An 18,995-nucleotide genomic window follows, 5' to 3' on the forward strand; every position below is an offset into this window, starting at 1 on the left:
ATGATCAGATATAACCCTAGGGTACTTATAAATCTAACCTTTCTGTGCAACTACAAGAGAAACAAAAAATAATCAAGTTTAACATGAATTTCATGTGGAGCAGAAAAAAGTATATAAGTGATTTTCTATTTATATTGAAATCACCGTAAATTATAAGAGTCAATGGCCAGCCAACTAATTCAGTGCTCAGCCAGTCATACAAAGCAGGATCATCCAATACGGGTCCATACAAAGAACATAAAGTAAAAGAACAAGTATTCATAACACATTAAACCACCGCCCATCTCCCCATCTTGTCCGCGCTTGTACGAGGAAATTTAGCTAATCCTTTCTGGGCCATGATAGCAACACCACGTGTTCGTGTCCCTTGGGAAGTACTAGCAAGTCATTGATATCCAGCCAATTCTGCAACTTTCTGCCGGCCTACTTCATTGTGAGTCTACTGAAGATACACAATATCCGCTCTCAGATATTGGATGTCCTCATTAATTCTGCATTTTTTTACTGGATTATTTAAACCGCAGATATTCACGGAGGCAATACTCACCGTGCCCTTACCCATTTATCCATGTGAAAAAGAGCCAATTCTTTATGACCAAAAATCCCATCCCATTACACACTAAGCCCATGATTAAGAATCCAACCCAGCCCACCCTTCCACACCCCCAAAACCCCGGCAAAATAGGTCTGAAGACCGTCGTGATGCCTCCTGCATCTGCTGTCACCCGATGCAGCTCCCCTCCCCACCACCAAACCGATAAAAACCCATATGTAGAAAAAATTGAGAAAACTCCAAGAAGAAACAATTAATCTTGACCAAAAGGAGTTGAACAAGGAGATCATTATTTCCCAGCACCCAAAATTCCCTGCAAATATTCTTGTGCCTGCATTTCTGAGTTAAACACTCTGATCGCCCCTTTATAAATACATTTCAGGTAGGCAGGGCTCAATAAATACACTTCACAACCAGCTTTCTGAAATGGGATGATCAGCTGTCTAAGCCTCCATGTTCTTTACACCCTTGTGTGGCAGAAATCTGGCCTGACAAAAAACGTATGACCCTCCGCTGAACACCTGGCTTCTGGTCAGGCCTTATCAAAAACTGCCTATCCCAACAAAAAGTTACCGAAAAAATTCAGAGGGGAATCGGTGCACTCTTTGCACCTCGGAATCCCAGGCCCAGTGTGTCAACTCTGGGAAAGCTCCTTTAAGAAGCAGCAAGACAAAGCCACGAATGTCCTCTCCTTCTGCATTTTCAGGGATCCCAAGCAGTCTCAAGTTGTTACGACGCTGTTGATTCTCAAAATCTTCAAGCTTCCACATGACGTCAGTCATTCTAGCCTCATTAGCAGTTGTTTGTTTCCCCCTGTCTCTGCCCCAGTCTCGAGCACCACTACTCTTTCTTCCAGTGCAGAGGTCCGCTCCGTAATCTCAGAGCAGGCTTTATTAATTTTCCTTATGGCACCCTGCAATTTCATTGTTGCCATGTGTACTCTTATGTTCTTGTCGGGCTTCGATTTGCATTTGTTTCAGGGTGGAGTAGATTAAACCCATCGAAGGAGAGGGATCAGAGCTAACCTTCGGGCCAGAGAATGATGTTGTTGTCTCCTTCTGTGTCCCACCTTCTACCCCCTTGACCTCTGATCCCAGAAGAATCCCTGAATAATCCCAATTCATCTCGCCGGATTGGCCAAAAGCTGACTCGTACCCCTTGGCATGAGAGGTTTTCTCATTACTGTTTCTTTGTTTTTTTCCTGGAGAGCGCCGTCTCTGAGTCACGGGTTCAAATTTGGAGCTATCTGTCCCCTCTCTGGAGTTATCAAGATCGGAGTCCCCAGCTCACTGCCTAAAGAGATTTCAGAATCGGGAATAAAACATATCTGCTTTCGGTGACCCTATACTTTTAAAGTTACCAAAAAGGATGTTAGGCTCTGTAAGCAAGCGGGACCCTCCCAAGTCTGTTTCTCCTTTTAGTCCCTCAGGAAGACCTGCCATATCGCCTTCCCCCGTAGAAATATCAGGCAGTGCACTAGAGGTATTGCTCAGCTTGTCATTACATTTTATGTTGATCTGTACCAAAGTCTCGTTTTTTTCCCCATTACTCACATTACTCACTGTTTGAGGAATGTCTTTCTGCTCAGCCTATTCTGACTGTTCTTTACTGTCAGGCGTCTCTTTCTTGCTTAATTTCTGGCTGCTGAGAACATCCCTGGAACTGTTGGTTGTTTGGATATCCTTGCCGTCTCCTGGGGAAGCTGTTCCCACGTCTGACGTCTGGGCTTGCACTCCTCCTCCTTTTCATTGAGTGCTGGAATAGCGTCCTCACCTCTGTGGCCAGCCAGCGTCTTCTGAGAGGAGGAAGATCCACGTGTCCCCCCAGTCGCGTTCCCTGCTCCGCTCTCCGTGCGCTCCCTGGGCGGCTTGACCACTTCCGGCGGCATTGTACTCCCATACAGCTGAAAGCCGGTGTGGTCAACGAGTTTTCAAATGCGCCAGACACCAAGTGCACGAATCGGCCTGAGAAGAGCCCGATTCCAACTCCGAAGGGCAGTCTCATTCCGTATCCATGTTCAATCTCCGGTCTATGGGGTGGAAGCTGCACACACCGCATTCACACAGCTGCCATCTTGCTGGAAAGAACAGGCCTTGTACATGGAATTAGTGGAAGCTGAAGGTCAGTTAGTCGAGGGATTGACATTCGGTGGGAATATTGAGAAAGCACAAGCTAGAGTAACGGTGGGGAAGTCCGCAGTAACAGAAAGTTTGGCTAAAAAGGCTGCTGGTAAATATATCGCCTGGCGAAGTAAGCTTCTATTAGCTAGACGCACAAGAGAGAGGATAGTTCAAGGGGAAATCTTAGAAATAAGAGAGCCTATCTTGGGCACAATTACTGATCCTGTAGCTGTATGCTCGATATTACAGAGATTTTATCAAGATTTATACAATGAAGACTCTTACTTTGATGATTCAGAGTTTATAGTTTATATTTCGTCTTTATCTTTTGAAGAACTCACTTCGGAGGAAATAGAGTCTCTCCAGGCCACAATTTCAGAGGAGGAAATAAGGGGGGCGGTCAACTTACCAAGTGGGAAAGCGGCCGGTACAGACTCAATCCCAGGGGAATTTTATAAAGTCTTTCTTCGTGTGTTATCGAGCTGCTGAAAGAGGTAGTCACAAATGCCCAAGTGGGTGGGGAGGCTCCGGAATCCTGGGGATATGCAAATATAGTGCTTTTTCCTAAAAAAGTCAAACCCACCGCGGAGCTAGGGTCTTATCGCCCAATTACGTTAATCAATAGCGACATAAAAATATATGCTAAAATGTTTGCTAGCCGCTTATCTAAAGTGATTAAGAGACTGGTTTCCCCCTTCCAACATGGCTTTGTCCCCAAACGCAACACCACCGATCATATTCGACGGACAATTGCCCTTTTTGATGCATCCAAAATAGCCGGAGACCCTATGGCTTTAATCCTGCTGGACGCAGAGAAAGCCTTTGATGGGGTCGCTTGGCCTTTTTTGTGGGCCATATTAGATAGAAATGGATTAGGTAGTGGTTTTATCAAGGCTGTCCAGACCATGTATCGTAACTCAGTCGCCTGTGTCGCTGTAATGGGAGATATATCAAAGCCGGTCTCTATGTGTCAGGGTACCTGTCAAGGGTGACCCTGCTCGCCCCTTTTATTTGCGCTGTATATCGACCCCCTTATTAGGAAGATTGTGCATAATACTAGTATTATTGCCATGCGTGATAAGAGGGGCTATACCAAGATTCTGGCTTACGCAGATGATCTGGCCATTACAACTTCTAATCCTTCTCATGCCCTTATAGAAATTGAAAGGGAAGCTGCAAGTTTTGGTCGGCTCTCTGGATATTTGCTTTATCAGGGCAAAACCCTGGTAGTAATGCTCACATTAATAGGGAAAAGCAACGTGATCAAGATGCTGCTTCTTCATTCCCAAATTATTGAACTTCTTTAGGGCCATACCATTGGAGAAAGCCGCTGGTTTAAATCTTTAAACCAGCTCGAGTCTTTGTTTTTATGGGCCGGGCAACACCCCCATAGAGCTCTGAAATTTTTTACCTTGCCGAAAGAACAAGGGGGCTGGGCGGTTCCTAACTTTAAATTATATTATTGAGCAGCAGTACTTTAACAAATGACAACACTGCTAATCTCGGCTGAAACTAATCCAGAAGAAGGAGATCTGGTATCAATTTGTGAATTGATAATGGGCATCTAAGCTCGTGGTTGTCTTCTTTTTTTATATTCAAATTTTATTAGTTTTGAACACGTGAAACAAATCAGCAAATCCACGGAAATCATTAAGAAAAATACATTACTGTGGTCAATGCAACCTCCAATCACGAACCCAAAAAGACATACACAGACAAGATATGGAGTCAGGTTACTCGAAACCCTCAACATTACCCAACCACTTCCCCCCACACTCTACGATACTTTTTGATGCACCCCTTGGCCATGTACAGGGCTTTCTCCTGGGTCGCGCACCAATCCACCCCTTTACGCCACCTCCCCAGATCAGGTGGATCTGGACATATCCAAGCCACCGCTATATCCCGCTTGGCCACGATCATAGCTGTATTAAAAAATAACTTATAATTTCTGGACCCATCCAGCCATCCGTGATCCCCAGCAGTGAGCGACGTGGGTCATGGGAAACCTCCCAACCCAATACAACTGCAAGTTCTGCCTCAAGATACCCCCAGAATCACTCCAACCGGGGGCACGACCAGACCATGTGGAAAAAGTCTGTCGGGGTGTAAGCACATCTCGCGTAAGACGCATCCGGGCACAAGCCTGCTCGGAAAAGGCGCAGGGGGGTGAGATACACAGCATGCAGGTAGTAGAGCTGAATCAGCTTGAGTTTGGCAGAGACAGTGACTGTCCTGGGGGCCATGAGAGTATCGCGCCAATCCACTTCATCGGGGGGGCTCACCCATTCCACAATTGGTTCCCTCAACTTATCTAAGGAGGTGGGTGTGTTGTTAATTAAAGTGTGGTAAATACAGAGATGCCCCCCTTACCCAAGTCCCCCATCATTGTCTGGGCCTCAGTGGGGCTATATTTGGGGAGCATCGAGTCATCCGGGATGTGTTGTGGTTGTCTTCTACGACAGATCGAATTTTAAAAGAGTCAGATTTAAGGTTTTTTGGGACCATTTAAGGTATGGACAGCCGTTTGGAAGAAATTTGGGATTGGCAGGATAAATAGACACACCCCTGTAGTGGATAATCCTCTGTTCCCAGAGATTTCCAGGGATGGCTATATGTCACTTTGGTTACAGATGGGGGTGAGAGCTATTGTAGATCTGGTTGATGAGGGAGGGATCCTCTCCTTTGAAAAGGAAAATTTTGGTATTTGCAATATACATTTTTTGAGTATTTACAAATTAGGGATTTCTTGGTTACAAAAAAGGGGGAAATTGTGGGCTTCAAACGTGTAGAACTAGTTGAGCCAATGTTGAAATCCTCTCTCTCCATTTCCAATGTATATAAACAGCTAAATAAAACAAGCATTTACAATGCAATGGTCTCGGCAATATTATAGGTAGAGCTATTGGCATTGCTCATAATTTTTGTATTTTTATTTTATCCCTAAATAAATGGCATTGTCATTTCTATTGGCAATAGCTGAATTGTTTGCATATGTGAGACCTATTGCATTAGCAGAGAGAGAGTGAGGTAGTGAGATAGAGAGAGAGAGTGAGGTATTGAAATTGAGAGAGAGTGAGGTATTGAAATTGAGAGAGAGTGAGGTAGTGAGAGAGAGAGTGAGGTAGATAGAGAGTGATTGAGTGAGATAGAGAGAGTGAGGTAGTGAAAGAGTGAGGTAGTGAGGGAGAGGGATGTTGTGAGGTAGTGAGATATAAACAGAATTTTTTTTTTAATCATAAATAAATGGTATTGTCATTTACAATGCCAATAGCTTAATCGCTCGCATATGCATGCACACAGCCCACGCAGCTCTCGCAGCCCACGCAGCTCTCGCAGCCCACGCAGCTCTCGCAGCCCACACAGCTCACAGCCCACACAGCTCTCACAGCCCGCACAGCTCTCACAGCCCACACAGCTCTCACAGCCCTCACAGCCCACACAGCTCTCACAGCCCACACAGCTCACAGCCCACACAGCTCTCACAGCCCACACAGCCCACACAGCCCACACAGCTCTCACAGCCCACACAGCCCACACAGCTCTCACAGCCCACACAGCTCTCGCAGCCCACACAGCTCTCGCAGCCCACACAGCTCTCGCAGCCCACACAGCTCTCGCAGCCCACACAGCTCTCGCAGCCCACACAGCTCTCACAGCCCACACAGCTCTCACAGCCCTCACAGCTCTCACAGCTCTCACAGCTCTCACAGCTCTTTCAGCCCACACAGCTCTCTCAGCTCTCTCAGCCCACACAGCTCTCTCAGCCCACACAGCTCTCTCAGCCCACACAGCTCTCACAGCCCACCCAGCTCTCACAGCCCACCCAGCTCTCACAGCCCACACAGCTCTCACACCCAACACAAGCTAGAGGCGGGTTTCACTCGGTGCCGATGGAGGAGCACGAACACTATTACTTTGAGCAAGCATTACAGCGCACCCACACACCACAGATGAGAGCAATAAAACGGACAGTGGGATTATTTAGGGCAATAAAGGATCGAATTGAGGGGTGGAAAAGACCAACGACTTCAAGAGGAGGAAAAAGTGGGGAAAAAAGAGAGGGCTGAGGCAGGAAGAGGCAAGCAGAGGGCTAGCTTTCGGTGCACAGCTGATGCAGTGACACTCGGATTACAGCTATTATTACTTTGCGGTCAAAGCGTCCTCAGGATGGAACTCACTTCCCCGTAGCCTGCGTCTGGAATCCTGCCACCTCCTCTTCCGTAAAAGACTGAAAACCCTCCTTTTTCCCAAATAGTATCCCTCCCCCTCCCCTCAGGTCTCCAATGATTTCATAGCGCGGGGATGCCTCCGGGTCACCAGGCGCTCTATAAATCGCTAAATAAATAAATAAATGAATACTACGTCACTTGGGGCTGGTCGGGCAAATAACCCAGGACTACATTATGGCCCATAGCACTCTGGATACGAAACAGCAGGAAAGGTGGCTACAGCGAGGATGTGGGTGAAGGGAGATATTGAGCGGGGAGGAGGAATGGGAACCAAGAAGGGTAGGTGGCTGGGTAAGAATGGCGTGAAGGAGAGAACGAAACAAACGTGCACCAGGTGGAAAGTGAGAGAGAGAAAGACACTGTGGGGAAAAAGAAACGAGGCGGTAAGAAGAGGCTACTGAGTCAAATGCTGGAATAAAAGAGGAAACGTACCGGGCTAAGGGGTGCGAAGGAGAGACTAGCAAAGACAGAGCAGAGGGGTAGGAAGTGGCAGAAAGGGAGAGCAAGAGACCCTGACGTTTATAGGACTAGAAGCTCGGGCATAGAGGGGTCCAGTGAGGCTACCAAAGAGCAGAGACATGCCAACAAGAATGACATACACAGGCCGGCAGAGAGTGACTGAAGGCGAGAGCACAAGCAGTGACCGGTGAAGTGAATGAAGGGTGTGGGGCGTCGGAGAACCTTGAGGAGAAGTTATCCAGAGAGGCAGGGGTAGATACCTATGTCAGACATCCACAGATAGGGGGCATGCAGACAGTAGTGAGAGGTCAGACTTCCACGACATTAGGGCACACAGGCCGTGGGGAAGGGTTAGGCATACACGGGAAGAAGGCAATACAAATAGGTAGCGTGTGACAACGTCCACACGAGGAAGACAAAGATGAGGGCTCAGACACCCACAGGGAGAGGGCATGCACAGAGTGGTGAGGGGTCAGACACCCACGAGGAGAGGGCATGCACAGAGTGGTGATCGTTCAGACACCCACGAGGAGAGGGCTTGCACAGAGTGGTGCAGGGTCAGACACCCACGGGGAGAGGACATGTACAGAGTGGTGCGGGGTCAGACACCCACGGGGAGAGGGCATGTACAGAGTGGTGCGGGGTCAGACGCCCACGGAGAGAGAGGGCGCAGACAGTGTTGACAGGGGTCACTCCCCATTGAGGCGTGCAGGCAGTGGAAAGAATAACAGGGTGAGATATAGCAGCGACCCACCAATACAGACCTCGGGCCCACTCGGAGGGGTGTTGGTGGGTAATGAAGGGTGCAGGAAAGAGAAACGCCCAGAGACCCTTGGGAGGCGGGTATGCCACGCAGTAATCAGCTGTGAGAGAAGGGCACATGGATGAGACATGGGAGGAGAGAGTATTCAAAGAGCGTGACATGGTCGGACATCCAAGAGAATGCAGGAAAGAGTGGGGAGGTTAAAGGGCGCACACACAGGAGTGAGGACGAGGAGGTCTACTCATTAACAAGGGTACATACACACTGAGTGTTATTTGGGGAGGAGCCCCCAGACAAAGAGGGTCATGCAGGAGGGACAGGGGTGAGGGGTCGGTTACCTTCTCCCCGGAGCCCTGCTGCTCTTGCAGCCGCACCTCAAGCCGAGCCGCTCTCCCCATCGAGGCTGCCACTCCTGGAGCCCGGGCGCGAGTCACGTCCTTCTTGGCCCCGGCTCCTCACCAGCTCCGGTGCCCTGCGATCCTCAGCCCAAGACTCCCCGCTCCTCAGTGTCCGTCCATCTAGACTTCAGCCAAAATCTCCTCTGCCAGCTCCCGGCTGCGCTGCTGCTCCTGCTGCCGTCAGCGCCCTCTGCTCCGCTGCCCCCCAGTCCCGGCTCCGATCCGGTCCGCGGCCCCTCTCCCTTCACAGTCCGGAGCCCCCGAGGCGGCCTCGTGCACTGCCGGGTGCACCTGTCGCGGCCCCCGAGCCCCTCTGTGTAGGGCCGAGGTCCCGGACCTGGGAGAGCGGATCAGCCGTTCACACCCCCCGAGCGATACCAAGCTGGAGGCAGGCAGTGGAAGCCCCCTAATCCAGACGAGCGATGCACAGAGCAGGAGCCTCTCTGTGGAGCAGACAGGCCTACAGCCACCCCCGCCGACGAGGATGAGGAGGGGGTGGGAAGCGAGGCAAGCCAGCCAACCCCCTCTCAGCGGCGGTGGTGGAGGGAGAGGGAGCGAAGCAAGACGGAGGGCAAATGCAGAGGGAAGGACCACATTCAAAATGATGAGAGAGAGGCAGATCACCCCATCTGATGGCACAACCGCAGACCCTTTTGCATAGTAGAGCGAGCACCAAAGCCCACCCTTGGCGTGCACAGGCAGAGTCAAAGCAGAGTCTCGGAAGCACCCGCCGCCCCCACCGAGGGAACAGGACCGCGAGGCAGCACAGGCGCCCTCACTGCTAATGGACGCTACCAATAAGCTAGAGGGGGGCTGTCTCTCCCACAATACTGTCTGAGGACTCCCACGCTCGGCGGCTTCCCCTGCGAGCAGACACGGAGATGAGGACACGGACGGCGAAAATACACGGAGAGCGGGAGGGGGCGGGAAACAGACAGGGGGGAAGAGGGCACGGAGGGAAACAGACACGGGCTTACCTTCACTGCGAAGGATACAAAATGGCGGACAACCACCATCTTTCTCCGAGGTGAGGCAGAAATGCCTCGGAGAAAGCATGGTAATTTTCGCATTCGGGGGCATGTGTTTTGTTGTTCTGAGTGACGGGTGACGTCACTTGCGAAAGAACAGCAAAACTTACGCCCCCAAATCCGAAAAAGACGGAGCCTATTCGGAGGGACGGCTCTCTCCTCCAATGGCTGGCCTCCGTTTAGGAAGCCAGCCAATGGGAGAGAGGCCAAAACTGAGGCGGGACTAATAGTCCCAATAAGAAACATTAATTCTCGGACTACCGGTCTGCCTTTGGCAAACCGGATATTACCTCGAACTAAAAATGGGAGATGACTTTATTAAACATGCCGGTCGCTGGTCAGAGCTCCTACATATGACAACAGGAGACTGTGAAGAATCCCTTTTCTTAGCGCAGACATTGTTTATCGCTGCTAATTTACAGATGCAATGTTATAAAACGTGGTTTTATCTTTATATTACTCTGGCAAAATTGATAAATGGGGGGATTTAAGGGGACTCACTGTCCACGATGTGGCTGCTATGCAGCCAATCTCACTCATTTATTTGCAGACTGTCCCAAGCTTGAAAATCTAATAAAGGAGGTGGGCAAAACACTTGAAGCTCAGCCTGGTTACCCAATCTATATTTCACCGGGCCTATTAGTATTAGGTGCTTGCGATCTGGAAATTCAATGGGAACATAAGACATTCTTATTTATAGCTATGACTATTCTTAGACTCTGCTTGGCCACAGCATGGCTGGATAGTGAACCACCCACCGGACAGCTGTGGCTAGGGAGACTACTAGCTATTTATCGATACGAAATATCTGTTTACGAACACTGGTGAAATAAGGCTAGGAAAAGGGGTAGAGAAATGTGGGCCCCAATTAAAAAGTGGTTAAAAGGGTTTCAGGTAGAGTAAGGTTATAGTAACTGTGGATACACTGGTTTCTCTAACAACTGGATCAGAGTTAGCAGATTGGGATATACTATCTCTTCTTGTCTTGTCTTATGAAATGCAATTCTATAGCCTTTTTTTCTTTTTTTTTATTTATTGTATTTTCTGTTTGTGTATGGGTCCAACTTCAGGGTGGGGGAGGGGAAGAGGGGCGGGAGGAAAAATGAATTAAATCTTGTTTAGGCTTTTAAATGTATGTATTCTTTGTTTTGATGAAATAAAAATGTTTAAACTTAAAAAAAGACAAGATGACATTAGTAGCCAGCATATGCAAGATTACCAGTAGCGATCTCCTCAGTAAAACTGTCACGATTGCCAGCAGTACCCTCTACATAGGTACTAGATAATAGGCATTGCTAAAATACCCCTGGCACAAAGTTAATACAATTAGAAATAAAGAGCTGCCATTTTTCTTCAAACATCAAACACATTTTGTCTAAAAAACACAAATTTTCAATTTTAGTAAACAAATTAATTCAATCTAAAAGAAGCTTCCAATTTATTTGTGATAGCCCCACACATGAGAGCTATTTAAAGGTAGCTGGTAGCTTACAAGCTACTCGTTGAAGAAACCTGGTATGGAGTGTAAGATGGTAGAATCGCCTGTGCATGGCAAGATGCATGCTTCACAGAATAATACTTCTAAAACTACACCGTCAGCCATTTTCTGTGGCCTTTGTTCGTTTTGTATGCTTTTGTACTGGGTTAGCTGCACTCCACTTGCAGTTCCTCACCACTAAAAGTCGCTGTCTTCTAGCTAACAATCCTATTTTAATTGACTGATCATATCAATATTTAAATTCCATTACCCTTTCCAATGGCCTTCTCTAAAACCACCAATAATATACAACTGGAAACACATGAAACATGAGTTCAGAATACCAAGAATATAGATCTTAACCTTGGCTCATCTTTTTCATCCAGTATTCCTGAAATCCCAACGACCATGACTTAAATGAAGAAACCTCCAACAACATTGAAATAATCAGTGAAATTCTAAGTGATTTCACCCTGTTGAAGGGGAAAAGTGTAAATGTATCAAATTCAGTCCTCCATATGCCAAGGAACTTATTGAAGAGAAGATAACCCTTAAATTGACTGAACATCCCTGGTGCCAAAACACTTCTCAAGTGAATATAGAAAATCTCTGCACTGTCATAAGATCGTTCAAAAACAGATCTTCGAAACTAACTCCACTTGTATCAAATACCAAATTGATTTGTCCCAAAAATATTCTAAGAAACTATGTGATATGGTCAAATGAGCCACCAACACCCTCCAACCCCACTTTTATTGTAGACAACCCCAAAAAGAACTGAGAGGAATGTTCTAGCTTTTTCAATACCAAGTCAAAAAGACATAAGTGTTACTTTAAGTTAGCTTCGTACATTCGCCCTCCAGCCCAGTGCAGAAAATCACCTCTTTAAAGAAACAACCCAGACTAAACTTCTTGACATGATCTCTATAGTCAAGCCCTCTGTTTCACATATGCATTTCGGGTTAACGTAGGTAAAGGTCTGGTTGCACACTCTCAGAAGTGTTGTTCCCGAACTGCCTAAAAGTTGGACAAGTGTCTCCCTTTTTACAAAAACATCTGCAGATGTGAATAATCATATTCACGTCTGTCCAATTTCTAGTCTACATATCCTCACAAAAATCCTGAAAGCTGCATCAACAATCAAAAGAAACATTTTTTCAACAGCAATAATTTTCTTGATGATATCTACCTTGGTTTCAGACTAGTAGGAAGCACTAAAACAGCCATCTTGCAAATCATTCATGATGCACGGTGGATCGTCGAACATGACATTGTAATTTAAGCTTTGTGTCACGATCATAGACACATTTCCATCGTTGCCCTCCTATACGCTAGAAGAGGACAGAAAGGAGCCTTTTGTAAAATATAGGGTCTCAGGAAGAAATAGACAAAAGTTGTAATATAATATTAAACAGATTAATATAGGAGGCATTACAGCATTTAACACATATAAACACCAGCCAACAGGTTGTGGCACAGATCAGGTTTCAAAATAATAATTTAAGTTCCAAACCTTAACTTGCTCCATTCCATTAAATAAATAAAGGCAGAGTTTGAATCATTGCGGTGTCTGCAGTGCTCTGTGAAAACGCAGCTGGTAGAAAAACATGTCTTGCTTCCCAAACACTCGCAAGTTACTGAGCCAGCTGCCACGTTTCTGATTTATTTTTCTTCAAGAGAGTGACACCATTCATTTTGTTTCCTTGTTTTTCTGATCAGAAAGAATAGTTTTGTTCTTAGAACTCTAGAGAAACCTTAGAAAGGCTATGAATACCTTTGTTTACATACACAGAGCTAAATTAGCTCTGAGGCAAGTTGCTAAACATTTCTTTTCTGATTTGGATTCCTTAATTTTTCAAAGATTAACTCTTCGTTACCATTAAAGGTTTTGTTTGTTTCTGCTGCAACTCCTGTGTGCTAGGTTAGAGTTTATTTTAACATGTTATACATTTATTTCTAAACTTAAAATAATATGCATTTATAAAGCCTTACCATTTATTATTGACCTTTTAGGAGCATTATTTAAAATACATCAGATGTCAGAGAAACCCATGCTAAACTAGATAAAATATTCTGACAGATATTCAAATAGTGCCACATTAATATAAACTATTTTGGAATATATAATCTGATTCTAATTAGAAAGCCTATGATATTTTGTGTATATGGTACAGCTTCCAAGATGATTGTCAATGAGATGTCCTGTATGAGCCACAATCGTCAGTACATCAGAAACCGCTTAACTTTCAGCACGTTTTTCTCTTCCCCTTTACCACTTACTCCCTGGGTGTACTTTAGTTAATTTCTGTACGGGAGTGAACTGCTGGAGACTCTAGTAGGAGATTGGGAGCGTTTGCGCTCTTTCCATGATACATAGGGGAATCAGGTGAGAACTGTGACACTTTGAGACCACGTAGGTTTCAGAGACAAAGTTCTGAAATGGTTTAAATTCTACCATACTAATCAGTTTCAACAGATCAAAATTGGTAGGTACTTCTCTAACAATATCCCTCTTCTATAAGGGGTTCCCTAAGTATCCATATCCCAGCCATTGATTCTTCAACATCTTACTTATAGCCCTGGAAGACTTCATTTAACTGTATGGCATTTTCAGCAACAGCCAATATGTTTGGGTTACTCTTCAAAGCACTTGAAGTTACTATGACCCAGTTTAAATGACAGACCTAAATCTCCAAGGGTACTGCTTGTTGTCCAAGTGTGTAATGCCCTTTGAATATTCTTACAGGTAACATTCAAACTACTACATCTGTTTATAACAGTCAAATCGTTGTGCAATTCTTTCTTCAAGTGTTTGGCTGTATTGGTCATTTGTAATGAGCAGACAAATGACAAGTAACACGCTTCAAGAGCAGCAAACAACAAAGAGGCTGCAACAATTTCAAAAGGGGGGTACATTGTCACAGTATGCAATCATCAAAATGTATCTGGCTTAAAATTCAGAATGACTATTAAAGTAACACAATTTTATATGTTAATCCGAAATAACCACTGGCGGAAAGGGGAAAGAAAATTCATAAGTAAAACTTTGGATAAGGGTCAACTGAAGTCGACATGTTTTTTATGCTGCCTGCATAAGCAGAATGATTAAACCTGTAGACGTTTTTGTTTGGTCTTCAGGGTCCAGCTGTGGAGTCATTTGAGAATATCCTAACAACAAAAGAACCGGGGGTCTATAATGGAGCTTCAAGTACTCCGAGCTGCTGCAAAACTCCTACATAAGTGAGTTAGGCGCTAATAGAGCTATATAATTCTCTATATCAGAATGTGTGCCAGGACAAACCTTTTGAAGGACCTACTGAGATTGTTGGTAAGACCCGTACAGAGATGTGTTGGATTCCCATCAAATAGGTATGTAGATCAAGTGTTCTCATTTGGTCATCCAAACATAACTAACAAACAAATACCTTGTAAATGCAGTTATATGTTTAGACTGCTTCCTCTGCATTGTTCTTGTTTGTTTGAGGGAAAGGACAAATTACATTAGAGTTTTTCGCCTATTGATCCTTTTACCCCTTGTTTTTAACTCACACATCTTTTGATTTTTGCACTGCACTCGATCCCATCTTTATCATTTGTTCATGGGTACCTTAGCGATTGATGGTGCGACCCAATTGAGTAAGGGCGATGGATGGGTCTCATTGATCAAGAGACATACCACCCCATTTTTGGATGACCAAATGAGAACACTTGATCTACAAACCTATTTGATGGGAATCCAACACATCTCTGTACGGGTCTTACCAACAATCTCAGTAGGTCCTTCGACAGGTTTGTCCTGGCACACATTCTGATATAGAGACTTATATAGCTCTATTAGCACCTAACTCACTTAAGTAGGAGTTTTGCAGCAGCTCGGAGTACTTGAAGCTCCGTTATAGACCCCCGGTTCTTTTGTTGTTAGGATTACAGTTAGGGGGATACGAACTGGGCAGGTCTTTAAATTTCCCTCAGACCCTTCTTCAATTGTTTGTGTTTTACTGTCATTTGAGAATACCCACCCCACGTGCATATTGCACCAAACCCTTCAGCCTAGATGCAATCTTAGGAGTCGACTTGGGTTCGGCAATGAGACTGGCAATGAGAAATTGGGACAAACTGTCTGTATTTGATATTTAGGGATAATGTGTTAAAGAAGCCAGCCTCTGAAAATTTGGACAAGAAATAGCACATCCGAGAAATAAGTGGAGCTTAAGCACGGGGCGGGCAAACAACACACTTGCAAGGAAACATAGATTTCCAGCAGAATGTTGGCTGAAGTCATCAGGGTGGGAAGCAGGACTGTGAACTATGGAAGAGAGGTGGGGAATCGCCTTCAAAAAATGTAGAGCTGATTTATCACACTTTGATAAAATAGACAATTCTGCATGAAAAGAAGCATCATGTCCTATAAAATGTGACCAAATGAAAAAGAAACTCAAAAGTACTAGGGGCCAGATGTATCAAGGCTTTTGCGACTCGCAAACGGCCTTTTTGCATTTTTTCATATGTATGAAAAAATCGCAATTTAAGGAATCGCAATAATTTGCGATTCCTTTTTTTGCCATAGCATTTAAGGAATCGCAAATTTTGCGATTCCTTAAATGATATGTGTGTAACATTTTGAATTTGCGATTTTGTGTTAAAAAATCGCAAATTACCACCAACTTGTAGTTGGTGGTAATTTGCGATTTCTTTTAAAAATGCCCTATTTGGCATTTGTAAGGGTGGTATGTGAGGCACATACATGCCCATAGGGCATGTATGTGCGCCACATGCACACACATGTAAATTTCAGGGGTGCAGCAGGGTGTCTTTGAGACACCCCTGCACCCTTGAAATAATTCTCAAATTGCGATTAGCTAATTGCGAATTCGCAATTTGAGAATTATTGCACTCCTGGCTCATAGGAATGCATTGGAAATTATTCTTTATTTGCGAATTTGCAAAATGCGAATTCGCAAATAAAGAATAATAAGGAATCGCAAAAAAATTGCGATTTTGTACATACATTCCATTTTGCGATTTCTAAATATCGATTCGCAAAAAATCGCTATTTAGAAATCGCAAATCGGAATCTTGATACATCTGGCCCTAGGTACCTTACGATACAGCAGTGTGCATCTTCAAAAATGGGGTCATTATGGTGTTTCCATTCCAGATTTTATTTAATAATGGATCTCCTAGATATTCTACTCATATCAAAATTTTATAATGAATACAGGATAGGAATTTGTTATCATGATGCTGATACTGATAATGACTCCATCATATGTCACTTACTTTTACCCATAATAATTCCATGTGTTCCTCACAATAGTTCTCATTCTCTTTTACGTAACAGGATTCCAATGAGATGAAGCATACATGGACTTCTTTTTTCAATGCCGCAGATATATATCAAGAGGAAGACATTTGAACTACATTAATAACAAATTATCTAAGAGTTCTTTTATTTACAATTTGAATTGCTTCAATTTATTATATAAACCTACATTTCTAGTTCCGAACAAGCCAGTCTTTTGAAACTAAATGTACATCAAACCAATAGTCCCCAACAATGGATGTCATCCTAACTATTTGTAGAACAGTCTTACTAGCATTAACTGTGAGTCGTGGTCTAAGATCATGCCTTACCTGGATCTGGTGAATGCTGGAAGGAAGATAAAGGCAACCTTCATCCGATGCCATTATGCAGACTTCCATAGAAAACAAAGGACTTGGAAAGTGAGACCCGGAAAAAGTGCCAAAAAGAATGTGGGTGACACAAAGGCTTCAAGAAGGAGAGATGGCAGGGAGAACCCAGCCCCAAGAAAGTAAAAAGCAACAGCTAAAAAAACTTTCAACAACATTAGCAAAATACTGGTAGACTAAAGAAAGAACAAAATCGTGATGAAAATGACTCACTCGAAATGTTGCAAGGCACCCCTCAGCATGGCTAATTGCCTTTTCTAGGGAACTACTTACAACATATCCTATGAGAATCTGCAAGTAACAATCAGCAAAGACGGAGTGCGTGGGGTATGCCTTGCTAAGGTGTCCAACAGGACATGGGTTAGACCACCTCGAAATAATCCTTTAAACTCCCATCCATGGACAAGCACAACATTTTTTTTTTGTTTTTACCATTCAACATGCAATTAGACAAGCAACAAACCCCAGAAAAAAATGGATTGGAAAGCACAACGTGGATCCTGAGAAACTACCAAGGCCTAGGCAGTGTGAGGAAATAGGCCCTGACACAGTGGAGAAACAACTGGGGGTGAGCCTGGCTGCTGGCGAACTAGGAGGCATGTGTGCTTTTTGGGCTTGTACTGGTGGACATGGACGCTTTGCTCTGTCAGTTCAGTGGCATCCTGCGGCAGCCTCAAGTAACTCAAGGCACAAGTCTGATCCTTTTAACTCCAGAGCAGAAGGTCAAACTGAAGAGCCATAGGCAGGGATGCCGGGTGAAGAATAAGGGCATGGCCAGGGCAACAGGAGGATGTGAGCGGTGAGGAGGGCCAGGAACAAACCAGTGGGAAGTGGTTTCTGCCCGTGTTGCTGAGAGCAGGTACCCTGAGCAAGTACCGGAGACCAACGCAGAGAGATAGATAGGGGCCCCACTGCCCTGTCGAACAATCAAGGGAAAAGGGCATGGGGCTCTCTTCTTGCAGACTGACCTTGGGCCACCCTAAAGATATATAGGTGGCCAGGGCCTCAGCCAGTTCGACTTCAGAGTGCCATGCAGCCGGTGTATGACTCCATTCAGAACAACACGAGACACCAAGAAGGGGCACAGGTCCTAGACTGAGGAGACGGAGATTATTGGGCTGCCGTCCTTTGCAAGCCTCGGCCCCTGTTATCTACACAATAGAAATGGTGACCGATAAGAGAGTCTGGCAGCATTATAGTCCTTTATCAAAACAGATTATCAGGATAGAATTACAAAACACACCAGACAATGGAATGAGACGTAGCAGGAACGCGGAACCTTTTCTGTTCCTGAACAGAATAAACTTAAGTGCTGGCATCCAGCCTCCACAAATACAGATCATGTAAAAGAAAAACACACTCATCATTCAGCAGTCGGTGTCATGGGCAAAGACAAAACGGTCATGAATGCCCAGAGTAATACCATCACTTAATACATTATCTCCCGATCCCAGATGCCTGTACAAAAATATAGCCGCCAGACGAACGCAAGGGTTGACTCTGAACAAACCGAATTGCCTCAAGTGTCATCAATTACAGACAGACTTATAGCAATACCAAACTCAAGAAGAGCACTTGAAACAAAGATAGACACTGTGACAATTGAGGTAAATTTAATACAGCAAGACATGCAGAAAATAGGAAAAATTCAAATCTGCAGAAGAAGAAATGAAAAACCTGCAAGCTGGGGTGAATAACCTGAAAGCTAAATACTAAAATACTAAATTGATACTTGTATAGCGCACTACTCACCCGCAAGGGTCTCAAGGCGCTTGTACGAATACCGCTGTGGAACCCATCCTAGCTTTCCCTGTGAGGCGTCCACTCCTGGGCACCCCCAAGATGGAGGCCAGGCATCCTTAGCGTTGTGGGGGCCGTTGTGGACATTAAGCAAGCTATTGCCCAGAGTTGCAGAGTGGGACTCAATGATTGGAATAGGCACCGAGGCGAGAATTATCAGGTCCGTGGAATTTTGAGCCCAAGACCCGCTGAGGCGGGGAATTGAACGCTGGTTCCGGGCTAGACCTCTGCATCAGGGTCTGCCGCTCTAATCATTGAGCCACACTTCTCTGCTGAAGTAACTAGTATGGTAACCCAAGCAACGATTGTGGAAGGCAGGGCAGAAGAAGCGGAGTGACTGTCTACGATAAACAATCTCAGAATCCTGGGGTTCCCAGAACAGGTGGAAGGCAGGTCAACTTAAATATTTATAGAGGAATGGATACTGCAATCACCACAATTGTCTGGCTTTTCACCTATGTTTGCAGTAGAGAG

The 18,995-nt window shown here is 45.1% G+C and overlaps 1 protein-coding gene across 3 annotated transcripts in view; it reads left to right on the forward strand.

The window, feature by feature from the left end:
• MILR1 (mast cell immunoglobulin like receptor 1) overlaps positions 1-16,540 on the forward strand; it is a 228,945-nt gene extending 212,405 nt beyond the window's left edge. For all 3 annotated transcript variants that reach the window (XM_086930915.1, XM_086930916.1, XM_086930917.1), the window contains one exon: positions 16,372-16,540. In XM_086930915.1, the coding sequence (XP_086787041.1) occupies positions 16,372-16,382 (11 nt within the window). In that variant the 3' untranslated portion in view covers positions 16,383-16,540. The remainder of the gene's footprint in view (positions 1-16,371) is intronic.
• Positions 16,541-18,995: the final 2,455 nt, after the last annotated feature.

This window comes from Lissotriton vulgaris, chromosome 7 (genome assembly GCF_964263255.1).
Source record: "Lissotriton vulgaris chromosome 7, aLisVul1.2, whole genome shotgun sequence".
Taxonomy (NCBI): domain Eukaryota; kingdom Metazoa; phylum Chordata; class Amphibia; order Caudata; family Salamandridae; genus Lissotriton; species Lissotriton vulgaris.